The sequence below is a fragment of the Vombatus ursinus genome, unplaced genomic scaffold (genome assembly GCF_900497805.2).
Source record: "Vombatus ursinus unplaced genomic scaffold, bare-nosed wombat genome assembly UNPS02014801.1, whole genome shotgun sequence".
Lineage (NCBI taxonomy): Eukaryota > Metazoa > Chordata > Mammalia > Diprotodontia > Vombatidae > Vombatus > Vombatus ursinus.
The window spans coordinates 2071285-2092320 of record NW_020954579.1 but is presented as its reverse complement, the minus strand read 5'-3'; the positions used below and the strand labels follow the sequence as shown (position 1 = coordinate 2092320).

At 36.2% G+C, this 21036-nt stretch overlaps 1 protein-coding gene across 2 annotated transcripts in view; it reads right to left on the bottom strand.

Moving 5' to 3' along the window:
• The window catches only part of FBXL20 (F-box and leucine rich repeat protein 20), a 112796-nt gene that overhangs the window by 15281 nt on the left and 76479 nt on the right, over positions 1–21036 (bottom strand). For both annotated transcript variants that reach the window (XM_027872877.1, XM_027872878.1), the window contains exons 3-11: positions 16669–16723; positions 14815–14889; positions 13348–13442; positions 12847–12915; positions 10433–10528; positions 7840–7966; positions 6519–6593; positions 3793–3923; positions 711–771 (exon numbers count right to left, since the gene is read on the bottom strand). In XM_027872877.1, the coding sequence (XP_027728678.1) occupies positions 711–771; positions 3793–3923; positions 6519–6593; positions 7840–7966; positions 10433–10528; positions 12847–12915; positions 13348–13442; positions 14815–14889; positions 16669–16723 (784 nt within the window). The remainder of the gene's footprint in view (positions 1–710; positions 772–3792; positions 3924–6518; positions 6594–7839; positions 7967–10432; positions 10529–12846; positions 12916–13347; positions 13443–14814; positions 14890–16668; positions 16724–21036) is intronic.

The following is a 21036-nucleotide window of genomic DNA, read 5'->3' as shown; positions in this document are numbered from 1 at the left end:
ATTTTCAGAATATTTTATCCTTATACAGTAGTACACATAAATGACTTATAAATAACAAATATTCACATACTGGGAGTACGATTTTAAACTGCTTCATTAAACAGGTCTTCGTAAATTGCTGTGCCTTAAAAGAACGTGTGCCTTAAAAGAACGTATCCCTTGGTGACAAATCTGATGATTGCTAAATCTTTCTGAACATAGAATGAATCTCAGACAACAGGTAGGTTCTGTGAGGGCTGGCAAAGCTCATGAATCTAGTTTTGCTTCCACACCATAATGAGCTGTTTTCCTTAGAAAATACAGAAAGGTGGGGCAGCTAGGTGGTGCAGTGGATAGAACACCGGCCCTTAAGTCAGGAGGACCTGAGTTCAAATCTGGCCTCAGACCAAACACTTGTCACTATCTAGCTGTGTGACCCTGGGCAAGTCACTTCACCCTAATTGCCCCCCCCCCAAAAAATACAGAAAGGCCTCAGTAAATACAGTTAAAACTTATGAAACTATAGAGAATAGGTTTGCTGAATCAGATCACAGGAAAGCTTTTCATGGTCACACACTGCATTTCTGAAATTGTAGAGTGGTGAGACAAGTGAACTGAAACAGGAAGTTAGCTGTACCTTGGCTTTGACAGAAATTGGAAGGATTCTTCCCCTCCCTCTAAAATTAATATGCAAAACAAATCTTAAAACAGAGACTAATGACAATACTCACCCTAGCCAGAGTAGTGAAGCCCACATCTGTTAGCTGAGAACACCTTGCCACTTCTAATATTCTGTCCAAAAAGGAAAAAACAAAACAAAACAGAGGAAAGAGGGAAAATTAAGGTATTTGACTACTGAAAGCTATGACTTATAAAATCCATGCGGAAGGAAAACAATCTCCTACACCTTTAGGGTGACTTAACATAGAATAATATTCATAATCAAGCATTTCTATATATAGATTACTCTACCTGTTTTCATATCATCACCACAAAGAGGTCCTATAACAAATACCTTACTTCATGGTGACACAATGAAAGAACAGAGAAGAATACTTCTGTAACTGTAGTTAGTAACCCTAACCCTGAGTAATGTATTGAATGCCTTCTTGATGGCACAATGCTCACCCCCAGAGAACAGCTTGCTCCTGGAAAATGGTAGGGATTTGAACCTATGTTTGTTCCCTGGCACCAAAGTCAATTCTCTTCCTACTATACCAGACTGCTTCTTCACTAAGACACATCCACTAAAAGCTACTTGTTTGAATTACAGAGCCACTTCCCATTCCCAATCCTTAACTGCAACAGATCTTGAAGCCTAATACTCTGCCAAAAGCAGGCTCCCATAGATGCAAATTTCCTCAAACACAGATCCTCAGCAGGGAAAAGAGAGTAGCCCAATGCTAAACAGATAACTGACCTAACTGTCTGCACCCCTATTGTACCGCCCCCAAGAAACTTAGTAGTATGCCACCCCCGAGGCTCACAATCCTAAAGCAGTTAAAAAGAAGCTCTCTCTTGTTAGGCAGAGGCTGAGAATCCCAGTATTACAGACAGGCCTGCTGGAAATAGCTACCACTGTAGCCTATATCATTATTTGTTTAAATAGCCTAGGAAAGTTAAAGATCAAGTACCAAAAAGTTATTGCCAATGAAAATAAATCAGAAACGAAAACAGTGTCTCTGATATTATTAACATCAATATATAGAAGAAAAACAAGATTTGATTTAAACAAAATTTTCCACAACTACATGTATATTAAACTCTTTTATTAGGCCAATTGTCAGGTTATATGAAAATTAATTTAAAAAAAAAAATGAAACGTCACAGACTAATACCTAAAGTTCATTTTTTTTTAAATTAAGAAAAAACGTGCAATAATGTCAGTGAGGCTCCTCAACACTCACCTGATTGCTCTAGTTTCAGAAAAGCATATCAACAAAAGCATTTATTATGAGCTATCTGTTTTTCTTCTCCTTTATCTATTAAATAACACTTGTCATAAAACATATGAAGGACTGGGCAATGAACTATTTTGAATCTATTTTTGAGCTTTTCTAGAAAACTGCTTTAATGTGCTTAAGAGAGTAGTTTTTTATCAGGAAGGTTTGGAAGTCTCCTATTTCGTTGAATATCCATCTCCTCCCCTGAAAGATCATGCTCATTTTCGTTGGGTTGTAATCCAAGCTCCTTTGCCTCACAGAATATCATATTCCATGCCCTACAGTCTTTTAATGTAGAAGCTGCAAGGTCCTGTGTAATCCTGACTGTGGTTCCATGATATTTAAATTGTTTCTTACTGGCTGCTTGCAGTATTTTCTCTTTGACCTGGTAATTTTGGAATTTGGCTATTACATTCCTTGGTGTTTTCAATTTAGGATCTCTTTCAGGTGGTGATCAGTGTATTCACAGCAGTTTTCCTTTATGATTTCCTGAAAGATACTGTCCAGGCTCTTTTTTTCATCGTGATTTTCAAGAAGATCAATAATTTTTAAATTGTCTCTCCTGGATCAATTTTCCAGGTCAGTTGTTTTACCAATGAGGTATTTTACATTTTCATCTATTTTTTCATTCTTTTGTTTTTGTTTGACTGATTCTTGCTCTCTCATAGAGTCATTAGCTTCCATTTGCCCAATTCTAATATTTAACAAATTGTCTTCTTCTATTAGATTTTGTACCTCCTTCCCCATTTGGCCAATTGTATTTTTTAGGGACTTGTTTTCTTCAGTGTACTTTTTTTCCAGTTAGCCAACTGTATTTTTTAAGGACCTGTTTTCTACAGTTGATCTTTGTCCTTCCTTTTCCAAGCTATTGACTCTCTCTTGCATACCTCTCATTTCTTCTTCTACCTCTCTCATTTGACTTTTAAAATCCTTCTTGAGCTCTTCTAAGAAGGCTTTTTGGGCTTCACACCAGTTCATATTCCCTTTTGAAATTCCAGATATGCATCTGTTGACAATGTTGTCCTCTTCAGAATTTCTGCCTTGATCTTCACTGTTCCCATAATAAGAATCTGTTGTACATTTCTTCCTGCCCATGGTGTTTGCTTATTTCCTCGCCTTTAAAGAGTTTAAGCGCTACTGCTGGGGAGCAGAGGGCACCTCCCGTGTTGGGAGCCTAGGGCCTGGTCACTGGTCCTGTGTGCTGGGGCCTCTGATGCTGGCAGTTTGAGGCTGCAGGGTATCAGCAGCCCACCTGGTGCTGGGCTGGAATCAGCAACACTGGAACTCCAGGGGTAGGACTAGATAGTGTGGCTCCTTGAGATCTCCCGCTCACCCAGGCCTTTCCCTCCTTTCTATTTCTTCAGTTCCTTTCAGATGGATGTTGCAGGGTGTTTATTTGTCTGAGGCCCCTTGGAGTGCTGCTTCCCCTAGTTTTACTGAGGCACTGGGAGAGCTCGTTGCTGTAGCATACTACCGTCTGACTTGAAGCTGGGCATCTGGCCTTATTTGTATGACTATTACATATTCTCATAAGTATATCAGTGGGAAATAGGATGATGGGAAGGAAAATCAAAACTCTGGATTGACTATGGCAAGGCTTTTATTAAGCCATCAGAGAATTAATTTTATGTCTTGATTTCTTGTGGAAAGGAATAAGAAGATGACTTTTATTAGTGAAGACAGAAGAAGATATGAAGATAATTCTCCTCTTCTTATTGGTCACAAGTCAAATATGATGAAAAATAATATGTGGCTAGTTGTGGAAAAGAAACCCTGTCTCAAAACTTTTATCTTAGAACTTTGGGATGCCAAAATAAAGAAATATGAGTGAATACACTGCCTGTTTTTTCGAAAAGGATGGGATACTCACCTAAGCCGAGGGCAGTTTTGACCCAGGGCATTCAGGATTGCATCTGTGATATTGGAGCAGCCAGAAGCACAGAGAGATTGCAATTTGTGGCAGCCTCTGCATATTGTAATGAGACCATCATCTGTGATTTGCTAAGATGAAAAGAAAAATCTTAGATATTACTCAATGAAGAGAAAAGCCATAAAAATAAGCATTAACCCATATACACAGGGCCTAAAAGAATTCAGATCAAGTACAGTGGAAAATAGGCAATGGGCCTCAACTAATTTGACATAATGTCTATTCTTTCCAGTTCCATTTACTTTGGGCTGCATAAGAAGTTGTTTGTGGAATAACTCCACAATTGGAGTTATTCCACAAGGGAAATTGTTACTAGATATTGTGTAATTTTAATGTAGAGTCAGGCAATAAGATAGGAGGAAATCATGATTTAGGATGCTAGGAGACTGGTGTTCTCATTCCAAATCTAATAAATGATGTGACTCCAGCTAAGCCACTTAACCACTTTGCCTCAATTTACCCTCCCTTTTAAAAGGAATCTCTGATCTACCTACCTCACATAAAGAATTTGTTATGAGGGGGAAAAAATGACAAAAATCATGGGAATGTTAAAAAGTAATACATAAATACAAAACTTTATGATTAGATTCTGATGGTTAAAGGGGGAAAATGTGTTGGTGGGACAAGTGAACATTTAACAAACCAAACGGAATTTCTGTTATATGATTTTGAAAAGTAATGGCTGATTTATGAGAGCTGATGTTGAAACCCTCCATGCCCCCAACTCAAATTGAAAGCCAGGGTACAATGTCTACTGAATATTTCAAAGACTGACAGATAGGGTGGTTAGTTTGGTTTAACTTTTTCCCCTCTCTTCTTAAGGGACAGAGGAAGGCTCAACTGAAGGAGAGTAGTAGTATATTGGCAGGAAAAAAACTTATATGAAAACCAGAGGTATTAATGTAACTCAAAAACAGAAAACTAATTGCAAGGATGTACAATTTTCTTTGTCTTTCAAAAACTGATAAAGATGAGAAAACTACATAGGAGAACAGATGTGTCAATTATTCATTTGCTTCAAATTACTCAAGAAAAGCATGATTCATCAATATAGTAAAGTTTCTTCCATGTTAAAATAAACAAAAAGGTTGGGCAACATCCTAGAAATTCATCATGAGTAGAGATTTTGATGAGACATTTCTCCATATTTTTTTGGTTTGTTTTTGCAAGGCAATTAGGGTTAAGTGACTTGCCCAGAGTCATGCAGCAAGTAAGGGTCAAGTGGTGAGGCCAGATTTGAACTCAGGTCCTCTTGATTCCAGGGCCAGTGCTCTATCGACTACACCACCTAGCTACCCCCATTTTCCCCAGATTTTTAGGGATAGATTTTGTATTAGGAAATGGATGGGGGAACAGAACATACAAGAAGTAACATGAACGCTACCTGTTCATTAATTTCCACCAATCCTCTACCCATTGCACCAACTACTGTCCCAACAATTTCCTTTTCTTCAGAAAGAAAATTATTTAAAAGTGTACAAGAAAGAGCTGTATAGTAAAGTTAGGGGCAGACAAGCCAGAATGATTAAAATTTATAACTTCATTAGTTAGGCAAGGGGATAAGAAGAACAGCAAAGTCCCTAGCTTCAACTCAATCTAGAGTTTTGTTGGAGCTTTCCAGGGGCATTCATTTTTAGTTCTTCTGGCTAAAGGAAAGGAATGTTGGCATTGGCTATGGTAGCATTCTTCAGCAGAAGAAGGAAGAAGGCAGAAGATAAAAAAGAGAAGAGATTCACAAAGGCAAAAATAAAGATTTCTAAGACAGCAGGTACAGTATTTTCACCCAAACAAGCCATGAGATAAATGGCAAAGGGAGAAGAAATTTGACTACAAGGGAACCTTTTGGGCAGTATATGCCATCCTAAACACACTTATAAGTTTATACGTAAAAATGTTATTTTTAACTTGCCAGTTACTTGCCAGTCCTGCTAAGCAAAATTATCACCAATAACCACAACTTTGGGAGTTGTTCATCTTAACGGTAACAATCCCAAAGATCAGAAGGTTGAGTGATGTATTCTGTCCTCTAGTTTAAGACTGGACTGTAGTTCAAAATAACCCACGAAAAAAGAGAACAACAGGTTGAAGATGTAGCATACCAAAAGTTCTTTTGAGGTTAGAGGTTCTAGCATCCCTAGTGCCATTCATTTTGTATTTTAAAAGTATGTATCCCATTAACATTCTGGGTCCCTGACAGATTTTTCCAGGAAGTGTTCTGAATAATTTGAAGGGGGTTTTAGTCAGGTACAACCGTACATATGGTTTACACACATGCTGAATTAAAATAGAGGACATTATGAATAACACTTCAATGAATTCATAAATACAAAATATTGACACAATAGATCACATTTGTATAGAATTGAAGATGACAACGTGCTTTTTCTCACATCAACTCTATGAGGTAGTATATTATTTATCCCTCTGTGACAATATGAAAAAAGTTAGGCTCGGAAAAGTAAAGTGATTTGGCCAGCATCACAACTAATAAGGTATTGGGCTAGGCCTTGTACTCCTAGACCAATGCTTTTTCCATTAGACAACACTAACCTTCAGATCAGTATGACTGGAAGGGGTTTGAAGGCTAGAAGGCACACTTTAGAAAAATCTCAGTAACAAGCTCATCTCTAACTCAAGCAAACAAAGTCACAGTGAAAGCTACTTACTAGGCAGGTCTGCAGGTTTAAAGTCACCAGTTCAGGACAGTGTGTGCCAATGTATTTGAGAGCTTCATCCTCAAGCTAGAAAGACAGTAAAAAAGAAAATGCTAGTTACTGACATTTCAAAGGAGATAGAACGGCTTTTTCCCATACTCCAAGGCTGGCTTAAATCACACTGTTTTGTATTATCAATATTTTATATAATTTTTGACCAATTTATACCCACTGTACCACCATTATTAAAAGGAAAGAAGAAATGAGCATCACTTTGCCTATGAATGAGGCTTCTATAGATGTACTTCTCTGGGCTCTGGAGATGGTTTATGAGGACAATCAGTTTCCCCTATCTCCACATTCTCCAGAAAGCTCTTTAAAACCCAATTTCTGGAAGCAAAAACTGAAAAAAGAACCCGTAATGGAATTTGTTTGTTTTCTTGATGTGGGTTTTTTGTTTTTTTGGGCTTTTTTTGCCATTGAATGATCACTGCCATGCTTACAGTGCTAAGAACAGATGGCATATAATTGATTACAAAATGTATTCCAATCAATATTTTTCAGGACTCTGTAAATAACCAAAAGCGCAAGCTGTTGTTTTGTGGTAATCAAATCCCTGACATACTGCTTTGAACATCAGGGCCCCACCCATCCTGGCAAAAGAATGGTAGGAGCTACCCTCTAGTCTAGATATAATTTTACTACTGATTGAGATCTGAGACAAATTCTCATTTAAAACCTGCAACCACAGCTGAGTTATTATTCCAAATCCTTTCTTTCTTCTCAAGTATGCTTGCAAAATTACCTTTTCTAATATAATAAACAGAGATGAATTTCACCTTTTTTAAACAAGGTGTTTGTCTTTTGCCATGTATGACCAATGGGGTAATAAAGGGAAAAGAAAAGGTACCAAAATGATAGGTAGTATACAGGAATTAAAGAATCTGGTACATATAAGAATTTAAGATTTCTTGGCAGCTAAACATTTGGTTAGAAATGCCAAGACTGCTTATAAATACCACCTCAAAGTCTCAAACAAAATAGTAAACGTGAGCAGTTTTTTTTCATGTGGTAAGATTACATAGTAAAGCTCTGCTTTTCTATGTTACCCATTCAGGATGACCTTTCAAAGAAAAGCAATTCTACTATTAGATATGTTTATTATTTGCCAGATGTTAAACTTGCTTATTTTTTTCCCAAAGTAAACAAGTTAAGGCTTAGTGAACATGTCTTTCATAAGCAAGTTAACGGGGGGGAAAAAAATTCTCTTTCTTAAGCCTCCTAACTCCATTGCCTTGATCTCATATTCTAAGGGTACTATGTTAAGTATTACCTGTGTGCAGCCTTTAAGAAATAAGGCTTTGAGCCCTCCACAGCCTCTCACTAGAGCCTGGATACCATCCTTGGTCACTTGGTCACACCATGAAATGTTCAGTTGTTCCAGCAGTGGACATCCCTCGCTTAAAAGGGGGAAAAAACCCAAAACCAGAAAAAATCATCACGACTAAGTACTACTCCAAGACTTAGGACCCCAAAGTCCATTTTATGGGATTTTCAGTCAATAGAAGAAATGGTTAATCTCCTCTTACTCACATAAATATACATTTACTTAACCAGACAGTAGAATATACAAGGTTCCATGTCAAAAAAAAAAAGAAATAAGTCTTTCAAAGTTAGTGAGGTATACCAGAAGTCATGTTAACATCGTGGTAATTGCAAACCTAACAAATGAAATTATTTTCCACAGATATTTTTCAAGTATGGGCCTTGCAATGAGGACCAACTTCATTATCCTTCAGAGGCTAGCTTGCCATCACACTGGCTGTAGGGAGGGAAATTTTCTGGCTACAGAAACTTCAGAAATCTAATTAGTAATCTACACAGAAAATATAATTTTTATTACTAGAGGGAGTAACCACATTGATAAAATTATATTCTTAACATTTTTCACTGGCCTTATTGACTGAAGAACATTTCACACTTGTTAAGTACTTTCTGATCTATTATTCCAATTGCTGCACACAATCACTCTGTAAAGTACGGCAGCTATTAATGATAAGTACAGGAAGTTTAAACATTCTGCTTTAGGTCACACAGTTAGCAAGAGACAGTTGAGATTACAACCTAGCTCTCCTGATTTACAGTTCTATTATACTATTTACTGAGGTAGTAACAAAATTTTAATTGATGTAGAAATGCAAAATGTATTAACCTAAACAGTTTATAAATCTGTAATCTATAATCATATTTAATCTTCTAATAACCTATGTATCCTCATAAATCCAAACCCAGCTTCAGACTAGCTGTGTGACCCTGGCCAAGTCATTTAAACCTGTTGGCTTCAATTTCCTGATCGGTAAAATGATCTTGGTAAGGAGATGGCTAACCACTCCAGTATCTGTGCCGAAGAAAACCCCAAATGGGGTTATAAAGAGTTGGAAAAGACTGGAAAAAAAAATACAACTGAAGAATAACTGAACCAACGTATTTAGGTGTTTTTTTGGCCACCTAAATTCTGGACCTAACTATTTTATTTAATTTTCTTACCTAAGTTATCCTTTTCTCATCTTTTCTGAGAAGTTTTTATAAATCCAGGGCCTCATTGTACTTTGTATTATTTCATTTTTATCATCTCCTCATTTTCCTTACTTTTTCTCTCATAATCTGCAGTCTAGTCCTTAAGACTTTTAACTTATCATAAACCAGCTGATATTTGGATTATGGAAGATATCTGGCATCTCCTTGGCTTAATCTTGGAAACTTCTGCTCTAACTGAATTAAAAAAAAAATTTGACAGGATTTCATACAGTTCCACTATGCCATTTACTTAGCCAATCACTAGGCCAAGGTGGGTCTCAGTGAATTTTTGCAAATTGTCTGAATTCAATCAACAAATATTTATTAGGTGCCTACATTACACCAGCCACTGAACTGAGCACCTGGGATACAAATATAAAAGTGAGACTGTATCTGCTATCAAGGAGTTTACATGTCATTGGGGAGTTACCACATGTTCACAAGTAAATAAATATAGGATGTATGCAAAAAAACCATGATTGAGAGGAGGGTCATTAACAAATGGGGTAATCAGGAAAGGTACTTGAGCTGATCCTTGAAAGGATCTAGGAACTCTATGAGGGTGACTGGGAGGAGGGAGAGCTATGCAATGGCTGGGAGGCAAGAGACAAAATGTTACACATAGGAACCAGAAAAAAGGACAATCTGGGCTGAAACACAGAAAGATGAAGGGGAATAATGTATTATCAGCCTGGAAAGATGAACTGACCCCAAATTTTAAATTCTTTTAAATGCCAAACAAAGGCATTATAATTTATTCCAGATGCAGAGAGAAGCTATTGAAGCTTCTTGTGCAGGAGTGAATTGGTCAGATCTACATTAGAAAATTGGAAAATCTATCCATTTGGCAGCTGCAAAGCAGATGAATTGGAGAGGGAAGAGACTATATGTGAGGAACCCTGTTAGGGACCTAACTGAAACAGTTCAGGTGAGAGATAATGAAGACCTGAACTAGGGTTGGTGAATTTGAAAGATGTGAACATATCAGATTTAAAAATTGACTGGATACTGGTAACCTAGTTCTCATTAAGTATAAATGTTACCAGTGTAAGTTATCACTAAGGCTTGTTTAGCTGGTAAAGCACCCAAGAAAATTAACCCTCCTCCCTTTCACACATCGCATCTTGGTACACAATGTTCCAACTGTCACTGCTTCATCTTCCTTCCATTCCTCTGGGAAAAAAATCAGAAATGGAATTCGTGTATTATGTTTACCTCTGATCAAAGGTCCGAGTCATGTTTTGTCATCTTACTTGGGGCACCACTAAGACTTCAGATTGATATAGGATGAGAGATCTAATTTGAACTAGTGTACATATGGTTAACACTGTAATATATCCAATCCCTACCTCAGTGCTTTTAGAGACATGTTGGTTATCGATGTACAGGAAGCCAAGTCAAGGTGCCTGAGTTTGGAACAGAACTTGCTAAGGCTAGTACATGTGCTGAAAGAGGATAAAAAAAAATTATCTATATTTTTAGACACCAATGAAACAAGACAGACACAGAAACACACATCCACGCTATAGAAAAACCCACCCTTATTTAATCATACACATAGGTAGTAGAAGCTTCAATTTCCATGCCCCAAATAGTCATAGCATTGGGAATTATATTAATTATTTTTAAAGATGAGAATTGGGCTGGTGACATTCACTTATAAGAAACATAGAGATATGCATGAAAGGGATGATGGTGTTTAGTTCATATCTGGAAATTTTAGATGTCAGTGTAGTCTGATTACACGTGTTCTAAAAGGTTTGTTTGTTCTTTAGAAAAACAAGAATTAGGAATGTATATAGCATCCCTAGAGTACAGCCAAAAATGAAGATTCATCCCTTCTTTCTTCTCAAATTTCTGCTCAATACAATCCTTTAATAGACAGATGTTATTAAAGTAAACAGCTGGGGTAAGGAGAAATATCATTATGGGAATGAGTCATTTGCATGGGAAATACAGACTGAACAAGGAATGGGGTCAAACTGGGTCCACGTAGGGGTAAGATTATACACTGCAATTATTAGCTGATTTTCTATTATGCCGTTCCTTTGAAAAACTCAAAATTCTCAAATTCTAAAGATTCATGTGAGTGACAGTAAAAACGCTTTTTCTCTAAATTAAATATGGACCACTGGTACAAACTATTCACTGTAGGGGAAGGCCAAGTGCCTCTTACATTGAAAGGTTTCAAGGAGATTCACCTAATAACTATAAGATAAAGTCTCTTGACACCTTGTAATATTAATAAGCCATGTCATGAACCTCAAGAATGGCACAGAACAAACTACAGCCTGTAAATGGAATGTCTTCCCTTTTCTTTCATTCAATTACTTTCTAAAATCCCCTTTTTCTCCACTAGTATTCCCTAATTGGAAAAAAGGCAGTAAATTCCTTCAAATCCTCATACTACTTCAATGACCTCATTTTACATCAAACAGCCAATACAATACATTAACATTGCATATAATATTAAGATTTTGTTAAATTTGCATAAAGAATTAAGGGCTTTCTTTTAGCTATATATTCTTCATTGCCTCTCTTAGGTTATGAACTTCCCATGGTGAAAACCATCAATAAACTTATAAATATAGAAGTACAAGGCACTATGCTAGATTAGGCACTGAAGATATAAAAGATTTTTTTAAAAATGACAGTCCCTGCTCCCAAGGAGTTTACATTCTGTCAGAAGGGACACAACACATATATTGATAAGTAAAATAAAAGGTAGAGAGTGATGAGGGCAAAGGAAGAGAACTAGACAAAATGTTATAGGAAAATCTAAAGAGAGACAGAACACTTTCAGCTGGAAAGGCTGTACAGAGGTGGTGGTCTCTGAACTGAACATTAAAGGAAAATAAAGGTCCTGAAGGGTAGAAATGAGGAGGATGTGTATTTGGCAAAGGGAGAGAATGCAAAAAGTGTGAGATGGCACGCATCAAGTTAGGAGAACAGGTAACTGTCCAATTTTGCTGAAACAGAATACAAGAAGGGGATTACATCTGAAACGAGGCTAGAAAGGCAGTCTGAAGCCAGACCACGGAGAACTTTAAATGCTAGTATTTTATTGTGGAGACAAAAACATTCACTGAATGTTTTTGAGCATGGGAGTGACACAGTCAGTCCCGTGCAGAAAGGGTAAGAGAACAGAGATAGGACAACCTATGTTTTCAAATGGTGGCCAGTAGTGCAACATTTGAAAAGCAAGTAATTCTTGTATTTTATATTCTCACAGTCTTCAACTGGCTATGATTTTTTTAATGTTTCACTTTAATCCTTAAGGCAAGATTTGGAAACAGTTCCAAAACAATTTCAATTCTATTTATATCTGTACTTCAGTTTCTTTTGAAAAATTTGAAGCTCTGTCTCAAATGAAATAAACAGTGAATCACTACGAATACAAAAGGCATTCACTGGTTATGGGATGGGGTCAAATTGGGCCCATTGTGGGACAGTTTTATACTAACTATCTACCACCTTTTCTATTATACCATTCCTTTAAAGAATTCAAAATTTCAAACTTCCCAAGACTAAGGATTCACGTAAATCACAATAAAAATGCTATTTCTTTAAATTAAATATGGCCTTGGAACCTGAAGCACAAACAGCCAATGGAAGCTGACATTAATTCTCACCAGAATCAAAGAGGAAAGTGTTGTCTCCTATGGGGTAGGATCAGGAGTCACTTTCCTCTAGCCTGCAAAATGATTTGCTAACTCCTTGATGCACCAGCAAAGGGTAGAAAGGAAGGGTATATGGTACTTACGCATCTGTGGTCTTTGTACATCCATTTAGATTTAGTACTTCAATATTCCTACAATTCTGTGCAAAGGTCCTTTATAAGAATAGAAAAGAAAGGCTTTCAGAAGAAATAGTGGAATTCTAGACATTTTGAAGAAGATATTGTATCTTCCGGTACCATAAGGGTTTACAAATTTACTACAACTTTTCATTAATCACTTCTCAAACTCGGATTTCTGTGGTATCCCAATGAATGTCTCTAAGCAAAAAAGAGATTCAGAATGCTCTCGCCCACCAGAAGGGTCAGCCCCAATAGGTAGTTTCTGGTCTTCTTGGCTCTAGTTCTTGTTTTCTTCCACAATTTATATCCAGAGTTTCCTCAATGGACAATTTTCATAGTTAAAACATTTTACCTGAATTAGGACTCTTCAAAAACTGAGAAATTAAATCAGCATTTTCTGTATAAAGGATCTTTTTTGCTTAGTCAAAGGGGGCATTTGACAACTAAAATAAGCTATGACATTACCTTAATGCATTGTCTCCTACTCCAAGACACCCACGCAGACTTAACTTTCGTAAGAAACCACCACATCTTTTAGAAATATTCTCTACTACTCGGCCCTATGAAAACAAAGAAAAGCAAATAAACCACTCCTTTTGAAAGCATCTAATTGCGGTTTCCACATGTCTAAAGGAATATGAAAGCCTTCAATTAATTTTATTTTTCCTTCCACTCATTTAAAAAGATCTAGCCAATTTGCAATCAAATCTCAAACATACTTGAATCTACAAAGCCTTCCCTAATTAAACACCTAGTCATTCATCTATGCATTCCACTGTTATTTACACAATCAATGAGATATTCTGTACTTGAAGAAATGTTGCTTTCTATTGTTTATAGGTCATCTCATAAATCTGTCACTTTGTTAATTTTTTTTTACATGTAACTGAGAAATATTTAATAAAATAAAAATACACCAGGGGGCGAAAAGCCAATACTATCCACAATTGGTTTTGTGTTCTCTTCCACATTAGCAGTGTCTATTCTAGTGCTCTCTTTAGGGCACTTAATGGAAGCTGGCTATATTGAGTGCACAATATGCTTAAGGTATACATAGGGGTTAGATAATTATGAAGGGGGGGGGGGAAGCCAGCTTAAGATCAGCGGAGAAAATAGTAGAAACAATTTAAATTAAAAGCAATCTCTATTCCATTATAGTGTGAAGACAAAATCATAGCTGCAAAGTTTCCTCAAAGCTCACTTTCATTTATTCATTTGATTATTCATTTCACAAATCTGGTAAGTTGCTTGATGGAAACTATTTCTACTGGAGCACTAAGAAATGGAAGAATGAGATGAGGGGGGAAAGGATTTGGGAGGGAGAAATTTTAAAAAAAATCTTTAGCACAAAAGCTCTTAGTCTAGATTCATGGTTTTGTCTAGAGGTATTTTTAACAACTTTCCAAGAAAATCAAAAATGGTAATTATGAGCTTTCCTTTAGCTTTCAATTTTCATCTAAAGACAGGCCACACCCACCAAGGGCTGAAATTGCAAAAGGCAAATTTTGCAACAAACATGGCATCAGGTTTCCTCTCTTCACCAAAACTGTATCCAAAATGTTCATTCTTAGAAGCAACATATATACAGAAACCAAGACACAAGTTTGCTTGCTCTTTTAACAAAAATAAAATGACTCTTTAAAATGAGAAAGCATATATTAATGACTCTTTAAAATAAGAAAGCACATATACATAATTTCACTGTGAAATCTCCTTTGGTTCTTTTCCAAAGAAATAGTTCTGCCTGACCTTAAAAGTTAAAATGAGCTTTTGGGACTCAAGGTTTCCCTAAAGTTCAAAATGTACTCAAATTAATGATTTCTCTCTCTCTCTCTCAGGAAAAGGAGGGTTATACTAATGGTATTAATCTGGTCTATACAGTAATTACACTTTAACAAGAAAAATGGGATCACATATCACATATAATTATACCTCGATATCCCTCTGGAAATCAAACAGGTCAATCCGCTGCCAGTTGCTGCCATCTAGAGCTAGAACATTCCAAGCCTAGATTGGGGTGGTGGGAGAAGAGAAGAGGGCGAAGAAGAGTCCACAGAGTTAATTGAAAAACAGAAAAGTCAATGTGACCTGATTCAGTCTTCATGAAAGTCTACTTAAGATTAAAACAAAACAGAACTCCCACAAAAAACCCACAGATAATTCATACTACACAATGACTAAGACAGATATAAAACAAATACCACGATCAGCTGCCTTACTTTTAACCAATAAAGAACACTCACCTTGGTTCTTCCTACACTTAGCCCACAATTACACAAAAAGATGAATGGATATGAAACCTGTGACACATTGTAGAAAAGTGCTCAATTCGGGCAGTCAGAGCCAATGGTCAGGGCAAAACAGGCTATAGGATAAGGACTGAAGCCAGAAGCTATTTTCTAACTAGAATATATGGTCTTTTGAACCCAGGGAACATTGGTTATCAAAGGAATTCACCAGCACAGATAAGCCTGAATTAGGAAAAAGAGAAACAGTAGATGAGGACAAAGATTCAGGAATGAAAGGCCTAAGTAATTAGATGACCTAGTTCAAGAACTTCACTTTACAGATAAGGGCTTGGAAGCCCAGAATGGGAAAGTGACTTGCCCAAGATCATATAGGTAAGAAGTGTTTAAAATCAGTGTCTCTTATCTCTACAATCAATGTTTTCCATACCATCAAGTAAGGGTAAAGGAAACCTTTTTTTTTTTAAACAAATAACTGGCACTCAAACTTTCATTTAATTAGTTTTGCATATTATCAGACTTTAAAATGTAGAATCTCTGACCTGAAAAGAGGACACTATTCATTTCTTGGGCTTAATGGAATCCTATAAGATTATAGGATTGCTTATGTCCTTCTACTACTGCAAACAGCAAGTTAACAAACATGACACTCATTACCACAAGAGGTGGTATCCTTGAAAATAAGACCAGGTTTTGTGACTGCTGGGTGACAACACAGATGGCATCAGATATCTTGTAAAAGTCATTAACCATGCATTGTAGGTCTGTGGAGATAATAGGGAGGGTTCATTCAATAACTAGACCATAACAAGGAACCTACACACAACGGACAGGGTTAAGGATTTCACTAGCAGATTTGTCCAGGATCATTCAATTTGTTTTAATAGGATTGTGTTTCTTCTAGATTAAGAAAAGTCCTTGGAGCTTCTAATATCTTGCCATACACGTAAGAGTAACTAAGAAAGTATAACATTGAACTCATCCATAAAACTAAATCAACAGCACCTTTAAAATTCTCTATCTATGATAACCTTTACCATTGAACATGTTTATTCTGCTCAATCATACGTTAGCCAAGAATAAGAAATTAAAAGGTTAGAGAGAAGCTAGGTGGTACAGTGGATGGTACTGGGCTTGGAGTAGGGAAGATAAAGCCAGTCTCAGACACTTACTACTTGCATGATCCGGGACAAGTCACTCAACCTCTGTCTGCCTCAGTTTCCTCAACTGAAAAATGGGAATAATAACAGCGCCTACTTCTCAAGGTTGTTGTGAGAATCAAATAAGGTAATATTTGGATGTCCCTAGCACAGTGCCTGGCACATAATAGGCACTTAATAAGTACTTGTTCCCTTCCCTTCCTCCACTTCTCTTTCTAAAGAACACATAACAGAACTCTATAATGACAGTGGTCATTACATCAATTTAGTTTCACCAGGGGTCAAACAGTGTCTCCTGCAACATAAATGCATATATGGTTAGAAGATCATCACACCACCAGTATTATAAGCAGGTTTCATTATAATTCAGCTATTCTTACCCTGGAGACTTGAGCACAGCGACACAATGTAACAACATCCAGAAAAGAGAATATTCTAAAAAGAAAAGAAAAAATTTATTGTAGAATAAAATAAGTTTGTCTTAATTTTAGATACATATAACATAACAAAACAGAACACTTTAAACAAAAAGACTAGGGGCAGCTAGATGGCACAGTGGATAGAGCACCGGCCCTGAATTCAGGAATTCCTGAGTTCAAAACTGGCCTCAGACACTTGTGACACTTAACTAGCTGTAAAAGACTGGCCTTTTTAATTCTGTTGGAATTTCACAAATAAAAGGACATAAAACCTCTGTAGTTTTTTTTTTTCCCAAAAGGACTAATACCACTCCTACCCTCAAAGTGAAAAATTTAGTTTTTCACCTTACAATACTGTTGACAATAAACACAATGATTATTTATCAACATAATGACAGCAGTAGCTCAGTTAAAAAACCTGAAACAAAAATAAAAACCTGAAGTCAAAATAAATGATTCTAAAGCAACAAAGTTTTACAAAAAGCAAAACAAAGGCGTTGCCCTATTTTGATATATAACAGTGACTGAAGGGTAGGGTGGTAAAAGTGTAAACACTTGCTCTCTACTAATAAAAAGTTATACAACTGATAAAAAAAGGAACAATAAAAGTAATCGCAGTGTCTATAAAACAGTAATAACCAGTTAGTTAGAATCTTTCTATCACCAATTCTAGTTCAGAAGCTTATAAAAATAGAATGACTTTAGCTAACATATCAATGACAAGAAAGAATTAGGACTTTTTCAGGTTAACAGTAAATATAAGCGTACATTAGGTTTGAAGTGGACAAATGTCTACCTGACTATGACCAGATGAATTCTACCAGAGGCAATCCATGTAATGTGGTTGGGTATGTTGAAATCAACACTAAATGAGTCATTTTTGCATGAAATACTTTTCTCCACGAATATTCAGGTCATACTGGTCCGAATAGCTAGCTTTTGTGTTATTGAAAATGTTATTTTTTCATCACCTTCAATTTTATTGATCTTTCATTTTTACATTATATACTTCAAAAAAGGTCTCTTGTAACAAAAACAGTTAAGCAAAATTATTAACAGTGATCTCATCTGACAAAGTGCATGCAACATTTCACAACTGTGAAATTCTCTAAAACCTGTGAAATTCCCCATCCTCTATTTAAGAAACAAAAATAACAGAAACCCATTTTCCCTTCCCCTGACCTCTTCCCTACCCCACTGGGGGGAAAAAAAGGAAAAAAAATTTCATCTAAAAATGCACAGACATGCAAAACAAATCCCCCTAACTGTTGTACTCGAAAGCTCTCTAATGGGTAGCACAGTAATCTTCCAGGATCATGTATGATCAATGTCGTAATTCTTATAGTTTTCAAAATGTTTTTATAATGTTGTCATTGTATAAATTGTTTTCCTAGTCTAGTCCTCATTTCATTTTATGTCTTCAAATTATTTATTTTTATATTTGTTAAAATACTGGATCTTAAATTTCTAGTTTCTTTTGCCACCACAGAAAGACCTGTTATAAAAATATTTGTATGCCTTTTTCTCTTTTGTACAGCCGAGTCAAAGGGCATGCATAACTTTTTTGTGTAATTTCATACGGCTTTTCAAAATGGCTATATCCATTTGTAGTATCCCCCAAAGTTTACCAATACGCTTGTTTTCCCACAGTCCCTCCAAAATTTATCAATTTTCATTTTTGGTCACCTGTGCCATGATGATGGTTGTGAAGCAGAATCTCAGAATTGCCTTAATCTGCAGTTCTCTAATTAGCAGAGATCTGGATTGGCTATAGATACCCTGGGTTTCTTCCTTTCAGAGCTGTCTGTTCTTAGACCATATATCAATTGAGGAATGGCTCGTTTTCTTATAAATTTCCAAGATATAAGGAATTGATTCATATTTATAAGAAAACATTGTTTTCTATGATTCTATTCCTCGTAAGTCACGAACTTTTCTCCTATTCATCTGACAAGTAATTTTTTAAAATATTATTTTGTTGAGAATTTCCCTGTCATCCTTTGTGATAACAAGAATGCTATAAAACCATTTGGTGTAGAGTATATCATATGATCCTTTATTCGGTAATATATGGACCTTATGCACCTTAGTATGAAAAATTCTCAACTCCACTTTATAAAAATGTTTATCACGTGACTAATTAAAACTGAGTTGGGAGGGTTAAGTAAAGGGCTAATTTAGTAAGGTAATAAAACTGATCTACAACAAGCTCTGTAAAATGTTATTTACAGATAGGTAGATTGTAAGCCCTGAGAAGCAATTATAATGGAAACAATAACATCAAATTAGTTAGGTGGATGTACGAGCACCATAATGAAGCCTGGAGTGTATACTATCCAGAAAAAGAATAACAGTAGTTACAGCAACGAGCATCCCTCTGACTTGCAATAAGCATGCCATGATTACTATACCAGTTAGCTAGTCAAAAGAGAGATGGCTGTTTTTGGAAAAGAAAATGATTGATTATGATATGGATGGCATGCAAAACTTTTTAAATTTTCTTTTATCACCAGGTCCCTTGCTTTTGTGTATATCACTTTATTACTTTTCTCTTTTTTAGTTTTCAACAATCACTTCCATATGCTTTTGAATTTTAAATTTTTCACCCCCTCCCTGCTCATCTCCCTCCCCAAGAGGGCATGCAATCTGATAAGCTCTGCATATATATTCCTAATAAACATATTTTCACATTAGTCATGTTGTAGGGAAGAATTAGAACCAATAGGAGGAACCATAAGAAAGAGGAAACTGAACAGAAGGGGAAAAAAAGAGCAAATAATATGCTTTGATCTGCATTCAAACTCCATATTCTTTCTCTGGATGTACACTTTATTTCTTACCTAACCAGAAAAGTAGCTTATGGTGGAAAGAAGAGAAAAGGAAAAAGAACTAGTGAATGACTCAGAGATATCGGGTGCTGGGTAACACAAAGATTAGTAAGAAAGGGTAGAAATGCATGCTTTTATGTAGAACAGATGAATGACAAGAACTTTTGCCTCCTGGAATATGTAAAAGGTATCACTAGCACTCTAACTGCTTAATAAGGAACAACAATCAGTGAACAAGCTAACATGTTAGTTCTTCAAAGTGACAGTTGAATCTATAGTCACATGAAAAAATGCTTTAAATCACTACTAACTAGAGAAATGCAAATTAAAACAACTCTGAGGTACCACCTCTTACCTTTCAAATTGGCTAATATGACAGAAAAGGAAAATGACAACTGGACATGAAAGCACTGTTGGTAGAGTCATGAACTAATACAACCATCCTGGAGAGCAATTTGGAACTATGTTCAAAGGGCTATAGAACTGTGCATACCTTTTGACCCAGCAATACCACTGAGTATGTATCCCAAAGAGATCAAAAGAAAAGAACCTATATGAAGAAAAACATTTATAGCAGCTCTTTTTGTGGTGGCTACAAACTAGAAAATTGAAAGGATGCCCAGCAAATGACAAGCAGGATGATTTCAGAAAAACCTGGAAAGACTTACATGGACCGATGCAAAGTGAAGTAAGCAGAAACAGGAGAAGTGAAGGGAGCGCAATTAGGTGAACAGGTGAACAGACATGATTTTAAACAGAATTACAAGGGCAGGATTTTAACCATTTCCCCATTTTAAGTCCCAGAAGTGGAATCAACTTCCTAAGCTCCCTGCCACACTGCTGAGCATTAAGAAGTGTTCTTTTGTTAGTAATAAGCAAACTAGAAACTCCTAAACAGGATTCCTCAAAACAAAATCAGCCTTTAAAACAGCTTAATAAAATGAATTTATGGATAAAAACTTCCCAACTTTCTAATGACAAAGAATATCGGTATTAAAAAGTCAAATGTATTCACTTTTTAAAACATGGAATTACAAGACAACAACAACAACAACATATTTTATAACCTTAGCCAAAGAAAAACTTCAACAGCCAGCAAACTGGCACAGGTGACAAAAGAGAGTAGTCAGTGTTGGAGGAGTTGTGGAAAGCCAAGCATACTAATCAGTTGTTAATGGAATTTTAAATTGGTCCAAATGTTCTGGAAAGCAATGTGGAATTAATTATGTAAAGAGAATAACTAAAATACCCATACCCTCTGACCCAGAGGGTCACACTGCTAGGTATGTATCCACCATGTACCCAGTCTATGATAAAAAGAAATACCCCAAATACACCAAATACTTTTTGTATGACCTGGAAACAAACTAAATTTCCATTAACTGGGAAATAGCTAAACAAAATGTGGTATGTAATTAGGATGAATATAGAGAAGCATAGGAAGACTTATATACACCAATGCAAAGTGAAATAAGCAGAGCCAGAAAAACAATATATACAA